This window comes from Triticum urartu, chromosome 7A, assembly GCF_056163025.1.
Source record: "Triticum urartu cultivar PI428250 chromosome 7A, HENAU_Tu73, whole genome shotgun sequence".
NCBI lineage: Eukaryota > Viridiplantae > Streptophyta > Magnoliopsida > Poales > Poaceae > Triticum > Triticum urartu.
In genome coordinates this window covers 189,622,090-189,630,223 of record NC_141879.1, presented here as the reverse complement: position 1 = coordinate 189,630,223, position 8,134 = coordinate 189,622,090, and the positions used below count along the sequence as shown (strand labels likewise).

The window sequence follows — 8,134 nt, the reverse complement described above, 5'->3', positions numbered from 1 at the left end:
GACGCGAAGGTTGAGGTGTGCTGCCCGGGCGTTGCCATGCCTTGATGACCATCTTTGTGAAAGTGGGGGAAGCACAGCCGAAAGGATTCAAAACGGGACCGCGTAAGCCGATGAGGGTGGTAGCACTAGCTAGGAGGGGGGAGTGATGAGAGCATGATGTCCATGCTGCCATCAGGAGGAAAGATGGCAACAACGCCTCCAAACAAATGTTGCAGAAGAACTTATCGATGCTAACAAGCATGAAACCCTTCCTCTCGTTACTCCACGTGAATCTTCCATCCTTGCATTTGATTTCATGCAGCCCCGCTACGTCGATCACAGCTCTAAATTTTCCCATAATCCGTTTTTAAAGTTTGTGGTTGGTTTTTCTCTAGCCTCATAGATCAAATTAAAGTCGCCATTGATCAAATTAATTCCTAGCTAGCTCTGCAAGGAATTCGTCTTTGTGGGCATCATCAGCCGGCCGTAAGGAGGCCGACGATTATGGACACGTCGTCAGTGATGGAGAAGCGCCCAACCGCGTCATGGTCAGGATCTCCTTGTCTCAGAAAATGGCCACCCTGCCACACGGGCCAATTGCCCGCTGACCAAATATCAATACCGGGCTCTTGTGACTGTTTTTCTCAATCACAGCACAGCAATGAAAAGGTTGAATATGCAATAGAACTACTGCTACCTAAGCAGAGTTAGGCACTCCACAACTCATATAATGTACAGAATTTGCACTTTGGTCTATCACAATTTACAAGCATCCTCACTCTCGAGTACACAGACTATAGCAGAACCTGCAGCCGACTGGCCATTTCAAGTGGGTCCCCAACGGATGTGATTCCAGAGAAAAGGGCCCGGCAAACCGCGGATGACCGGCGGGCTCTGCATTATCAACCCTACGCAGACACAGACAGCGGCAATGGCGACCAAGGATAGCACCGCGGGCCTGTTCGACAAGAACCTGTTTGGGCAGGGCCGGTAGGCAATGTGCTGGAGCTGGACACATTGTCTGCATCCCGGTGGGCTTTTCTCGACATCAAATACGGTCTGATCAGTTGATCTCGGCCGACCTGCATCTGCGTGCTTTTCGGCGATACCAGTGGTGGTCATGGAAACAGACACATGGGCCGCAGGTAACCTGCTGTTGATTTTGTTCTGGACCATCTGGATGTAGGACGTGTGCCCTCTCCTTCGAGCGTAATCCTCTGGAGTGTACCCGCTAGCATCGCGGGCATTCTTCCAGGTTTTGATCCCCAGCTGCCACATTTAGGCCGAATGAGTTCAGGAAAGAAAATAAAAGACAGGGAGAAAATGTTGCAAGCAGAAGCCACTCATTAACCATAGTTTCAATGTCTTTGATCCAACACCGATGTAGAACTCTGCTGTTACTACTCAACAAGGTTCTGATTTGCACACACACTAGATTTTGTTGTTGTTGTTGTAGTTGTTGAGAATTTATCAATTCAGGAAAAAAAATTAGCATGAGAGTTCAGTGCAAGTACCTGTTGGGGATCATCAGTTAGAGCATCCAAAACGGCAGCAGCATTACTGATGGTAGCTGCAACATGGAGAGGTGTAATATCCGATGGACCAGTCATGTCAGGCATGAACAAGAACCGAGCTGGTGTGGCCACGGCTCCACTGCCCACCGGTGCAGATTTCGTTGTGTATCTCAATAGGCTGGCAACCAAAGGCTTCGACCGCTTGTTGACAGCTGCGAATACTAAGCTCTCTCCCAGGACAAACTCAACTGGTGAGGCGATATCGATATTGCCCTGGAACAAGGTGTCCAGCAGCATCTTTACGACGCCACACCATTCCTGATCAACTGCAAAGGACAGGAGCCATCTAAATCTTGCAGCAGGAAAACCCACAACACGATGTCGAAATTGTTAGCCTTAGATGATGTAGCTCGTGTGTGGCTCCTTTGAAGAAGCCATCCTATTTCATGCAGGAACTTCAAGGCTTGGCTGCGGGAAGCCATCAGATCTTTTCTTCCTTCACCAAATGCAATTATATTCAGTTTCTCCTCCAACATTCGAATCTCACAGCATATAGATTCTTCCGCGACAACAAAGGGAAAGGAAATGCTGCTCTGATCATAATCTTCAACCTGGAAAAGGAATCAAGAAATCATGTAATTTAAAAAGGGAAATGAGGATGTATAAAGAGAAACAACTCAAAGAATGTAAGAGAGAAAAGGAGAAATTACTAACCTCTATGAACCCCCTTCCACTTGTAATAGGGAAGGAGCAAGAAAAGGTCAAACATTGAGGGCCTTGCTGAATCCTAGTATCATCATGTAGTTTTTGTGTTGCTTCTTGGACTAAATATTTCCCATCAAATATACAGAGTAATCTGTAACGAATATCATCATTATTGTCAGTCAAATAAAACCCAGGTCAGGTCAGTGCAGAGTGCAGACTGATGCGTGGTACCTACTTTGTGGCTGGTTGAGCTATGTTAAAGCCTCTCACAGAGAAGTTTGCTGTCGAATTACAAGCAGCCGCAATGGGAGTTACACACAGTATCTGATGCTTGTCGCCTATTACAGGTTGCCAGGGAGACACTAACATAAGCCTGCCTGCAAAGAATGGGAAACCACAAACATAGGAAGCCGTTGGTTGCGCACGTACATAAAAATACAAAAAGAACAAGGATGTAAAAGAGAGAAATAAGGCGAACAAACCATTGCAGCTTAATGTCAGGTGGTCCTGCACCCTAGCATACAACCATCCTTTCTCCCAGAAACCACGGGTGGATATGCTAATAAGATTTTCTATCCAAGGAGCTGGATCGACATTAAGCTTTAGAGAAATCCAGACAAAAGAAAAATAACAGTAAGTGAGGATTATGCTTCTCTATCCAAGGTTTGTAGTTTAGGTTTTCCTATTTGAATTAGTAACCAGTTTATTGACTAGTAACCATAGAGAAGAGATATGCTTATTTAAACACTAAGTATTTATATAACACAGCACTACCTTATCCCACATCCAGTTAGGAAGACGAAGGTAAATAGTTAGAATTACACAACCAGGCCTGATATAGCTTTCCATGTCACTTGGATAATGTGACAGCCAGTTTAGGATCTGCAAATAAAAAACAATTTGATCCAAAAACTTCAAGAGATAAATAGTCAAAAAAAATTGAAGAGATAAAGTTGTCAAGAGAGGCGCTATTCCCAAATTGCATATGGTAAATGACCTGTGCACGTAGATCAGCAGGAAAATCATTTGGCTGTTTACCAAAGAGCTTGAAGATGATTTTATCTGTTCGGCTCTGCAAATGTTTTGGGGCATCAGGGGTAATACAGCTAAAACACAATAGTCAGCAGGTACCCGAAGAGAATCAACCTAAATAATGTACCTCATCTTCCTCGACATAAGCATCATTCAGATCAAAATTCTGCGCACGTCTTTTCACAGGAGGCTCTTCTGGGGACACAAGTCAAGTGGTGCACACATCATTTAATTTCAGAATGTGTACTTATTTGCCTTGTGCAACAGCAGCAGCAGCAGTTAATCAAAGGGCTATTTACCTGCATGAACTGGTGGTCTACTTTGATTCCCAACATAGTTACCAGCATTTGATGATGTTGCATCCTTCAGCATATCTTGACATGCCTGTGTGCCAGCAACAGCAGCAAGGTTCTTCAAAAGACTAACCAAAAGATTGGGACCATTGATTTGCTCAGATGAGCTAGCAGCAGCTGCGACGACATAACACTGAGGTTATATGAGCATGGATCGATCGATCGCATATGGACGAGTAAAAAATCAATGTGTAGTACTGTACTGTGCATACGATCCGAGAAACTTACAATCTTGTCCAGCGAGTTGTCTCAATAAGAGGAGCAAGGTGTTGGTCAAGGACTGATTTTCACCCAAGGAATTCACAGCCTCGGCTGGGGCTTTCCTCCTCCTTCTATTATGTGTTGCCAGACGTGAGCGGCAGCTCTTCTTCCCTTCATCAAATTCTTGAACAAGGTGAAACCTGAAAACAAATGTCAAATGATTCTTCCCCTTTAATAAACCATAAAAAGCTTAGACATGAAGAAATTGATTGCTGACTAACCTGCTGCACTGCTGGCAGAACCGATGCTCTATGTTTCTGATACGAACAAGAGTCGACTTGGTATGCGGTTCACACACCTTGTGCCTCCTATGGTAGTCCCTGTCGTCGCCCAGATCCGCGTGGCAGCCGTCGACTTGGCAAGATGGAGCAGAGCTGGAAGATGCACCTGCTGCTGCACTAGCAGGTCCCTCTTCTTCGCCGATCTGTCCTCCCCGAACAGCAATCCTTTCATGAGGAATCGCAGTGTTGCTGCACTCCTCGGGGTTATCCACTGTGGTGACTCTCCTCCTCCTCCTCCTCTTGTCAGCAGCAGCAGCACCAAAACTGCCCCCCTCCTCTGCTCGCCCAAGCTCCCTGCTGCCGCACCCCGACGGAGCGTCCGCGTTTGGCGACGGCATGGCCAGGAAGAGGTTGCCATCCCATCTCCAGTCGTTCAAATCCCACTCGTGGCCCTTCTTCTTCTTGTTCTTGAGCCCACTGGACATTCTCCCCCAAACCCCCCTTCCCCCTGCTCTGTTCTGGGCACGAAACAGCCAAAGATCTTGAAATTCAACTAAATTCCCCAACTATAGATATGCATCAGCACGGCAGGGTTAGTCATGCACAACCGGACTATCTTGCTATCTTGGAACCGAATCTTGAGCTGAGAAAAATCAATCAAGAGTCACCCTGGGGAGGCGAAGAGTGAGGATTGGCGGAACCTGGGGCGAAGTATCCTGGGTAGGCAGGACCTCCCCCTGTGCCGGCACATTCGCATCGAGGGAAGCCTCTTTTTCTTCCGCCTTAACTGGCGCTTGGCAGCTTCGTCTCGGCTCGCGAGTCGGACAGTGACACCACGCCATTTGAGCCTTGGAAGAGCAGGACACTCCTTTGTCTTCCATTCGGGGGATGGAGCCGGGCCGGCAGGACGGCTGCCCGTGATGCTTCGGCCGAGCACGTGCTGACGCCGGTCTGGGCCAAAGCATGCCCTCGGCCGGCGGCGCCTTGTACCACTACACCCTCCGCCTGCGCGCCCTATTCGGCGAAGGCAGGTACTAGGCGTCGGTCGACCGATCCGTCTCCTCCCCCGCACCACACGATCTGCTGTGTTTGACCGTCCGATCACTCTTTTTCCCCGACAAACAGAACAGCTCCTGCCACCAGCGAGACACGTCTCCCATCCGGGGTTGGGCACTTTCAAACCGAAAACCGAAACCAAACCAAATAGTTTTAACTGAAATAATATAGGCTAAATCCGATTCCGGCTATTTGGTTCGGTTTAAAAACCAGACACTATTTAGTGTTCAATTGTAATCGGTTTTCAGTCAAGAGAACCAACTACTAATCGAACTATGAGTATGCCAACCTTATTTCTCCTTCACGCAAGCACAAGAAGTTGTTGGCTAACTAGTACTCCCTCCATTCCAAAATATAGTGTGTCCGCGCTTTCCGAAGTCCAACTTTGACCATAAATTTAACCAACGAGACCAAGGCGCCGCGACTTCATATTGTACATGTCACCGGTCAAGGTATGAGCGCAATCAACGGAGCCCCGGTGGGGGCGATTGCGAGGCGACCAGCGGTCGCGAACGGAGAGATCGCCGCCGGCGAGATCCGTGACCTATGATAGGAAGGGAGAAGAAAGATCGGTAAATTGGGATTCTCAGAAGGATGAGGATCCGCTGGGCCTGCGGGAAGCATGGCTCTGAACGAGGAAGGCTATCGCCCAGATCGCAAAGGAGAGGGAGTTATCAAAAAGCGATCCGGGAGAGGGCGACAGTATGGGACGTCATCACCAGGATTGTGCGGTAAAAAAGATCCGATCCAAATTGTACGCCATGAAGAAAGATCTTGGAAGTGGTCTAGGGAGGAAAGGGATCAGCCCTGGTACGTATATGGGGATCGGATCGGGGGTGAAGAAGCCACCTGATAAGGGTAGTGTGACCCTAATGCGAGCCAGTGAGGAAAGAGATCGGATCGTGGGGCGCAGCAAAATCATTCGGAATGAGGAAGATCAGGAAACAGATCATCAGGGCGGGAGTATAAAACCCCCAGAAAGTGCGAGCATAGGCACACCTCTCACTATCTCTTTGCCTGCGAGTCCCCTTCCCCAACCCATGGCGAACCAGGGTTCCCGCAAGGATAAGGCCCCCATGGATGCTGATCAAGGTGCGCCACGCATCACGGGGGGGGGGAGGAACCTTTCCGGCGTTCTGACCAGGGGCGAGTCCTCCCAGCAGGGCGAGAGGGCAAGCTTGAGGCGGCTAGGGGCTGGGGGCGACATTGTTGCCCCTAGATTTCCTTTCCACCTCGTCCCTAGGGCTGACGCGGTGGTGGAGCTGGATCTGACCAAGGAGCGTGCGACCATGAGAACCAGGTGGATTGCTGTAGGGCTCTTCTTCTCGCCCTTGCCCTACAGCAACGAAGGCCTCTTCGGTGAGCTCAAGAGCAAGTGGGGCCTCCGTGGGAGGCCCGACTACAAGCCCCTCAAGAACAACCGCTTCCTCTTGAAGTTTGAAAGGGAGGGTGATCGCCGCTTCATCCTCAACAACGGCCCCTGGACCCATCAGGGGGATGCTTTTCTCATGGTGGTGATGGATGGCGGGGCGCGTCCGGGAGACGTGGAGGTCGCCCACATGCCCATTTGGGTGTGTATCCACGACGTACCTCCAATCATGCTGGACGAGGGCGTCGCCTGGAAGCTTGGGGCCCTGCTAGGAGAAGTCCTGGAAGTGGACACAAACAACAATGGTAAGATTTGGGGCGATTTCATTCGGGTCCGTATAAATCATGATGTAGATGAGCCACTCTGTAGTAGGATTAAGTCCCATGACAAGCCAAAAAATGAGTTGTTTTTCCTGGAGGTCAAGTATGAGCGAGTGCCACGCTTTTGTGGTTTTTGTGGTTTCATAGGGCATGGTCAACGCGATTGTAAGTTGCCAGAGGACCTCCAAGAGATGAGGTTCACGGCAACAATGCGTGCCTCCCCTTACAAGAAAAGCAACAGTAGAGGAGGCTATGTGGCCCCGGTAGCATCTAGTGCTCGCCGTTTTCTCAGTTTTGGGAAGGAGGTGCTGCAGGAGAGGAGCCCAATTCTAGCCAAGCCAGATCATGAGAGAATTCCGGAGGAAATCCTGACTGACCCTCTGGTGCAGGCAGCTATTGCTGCTGTCAGTGCAGTAAAGGTGTCGGATGGGAGCGTCAAAGCCACGGCTCAGAAGACCACATCTTCAGGCCAGCCTACAGAGAAGGATGGGGCTGTCGATGCAGGGGTGTTGCTGTCTCTGGGCTTGGACCCTCCTGCCCGTGGTGACGAGCTGGAAGCAGGCCTGAAAGATCATGCCACCCCGGGAGCGCTTAACGGAAGTTTCCCCCGGGTCAGCCTTGATCTAGGGCTGGCTCATGCTGGATCGGGGCCGACTCGAGTGGAGGAACTGGCTGCTGTTGAAGCAGGCAATGGACCAAAGAAGAACAGAGAGGATGCTGCGGTGGATAGTGAACCACTGTATCCCCCGGGTTTTGGCCCGATCCCGAGGTTCACCATGCAAGAAAGGGCTTGGACTGTGGAAGGGCTGTTCAACCGAAGGGCGATCAAGGATGGAAGGGTCAGCAAGATCAAGGCCGGTCAGTGGGTGTCAGTGCTGGGAAAGAGAGGTGGCCGTGAGAAGGACAAGTATGATGCATCAAAGGAAGCTGGTAATGAGGGAGGACCTGACAAGACCAAGAAGTTTTGTGATGCAGGTTCTGTGTAGGAGGGCAAGGAGGAGGAAAAGGAAGCAACCGGACCAGGGGCTCCCGGTGAACTGGTGGGTGCCGACGAGGGCGCCCGCCAGGAGCCATGACGATCATGAGTTGGAACTGTCGAGGCCTCGGGCAACCTCGGACAGTTCAAGAGCTAGTGTGCTTAGTGCACACTTACAAGCCCAAGCTCGTCTTCCTTACTGAAACTCGCTAGAATAATAAGTACGTCTCTAATCTCAAGTGGAGACTTAGTCTCCGTCATTGTATCTTGCATCCCGGTGCTGGGAAAGGCACCAGCATTGCCCTCTTTTATGATGAGAGTGTGGAAATAAAAAAGATTGGCGTGGGG

At 50.0% G+C, this 8,134-nt stretch overlaps 2 protein-coding genes across 2 annotated transcripts; one reads left to right on the top strand and one right to left on the bottom strand.

The window, feature by feature from the left end:
- Nucleotides 1–637: 637 nt before the first annotated feature.
- On the bottom strand, nt 638–5,095 carry LOC125519877 (squamosa promoter-binding-like protein 1). The gene is given in 12 exon segments (XM_048684653.2): nt 638–1,248; nt 1,494–1,883; nt 1,886–2,104; nt 2,208–2,349; nt 2,434–2,575; nt 2,681–2,798; nt 2,973–3,080; nt 3,196–3,270; nt 3,358–3,425; nt 3,530–3,700; nt 3,812–3,984; nt 4,066–5,095. Coding segments are annotated over 12 exon segments (2,535 nt in total). The 5' UTR covers nt 4,551–5,095; the 3' UTR covers nt 638–804.
- A 1,066-nt stretch (nt 5,096–6,161) lies between these two features.
- LOC147958922 (uncharacterized) lies at nt 6,162–7,796 on the top strand. Its single transcript, XM_087532368.1, has one exon. It carries the CDS (start codon nt 6,162–6,164, stop codon nt 7,794–7,796), a length of 1,635 nt encoding a protein of 544 aa, XP_087388494.1.
- The last annotated feature ends 338 nt before the right edge of the window (nt 7,797–8,134 follow it).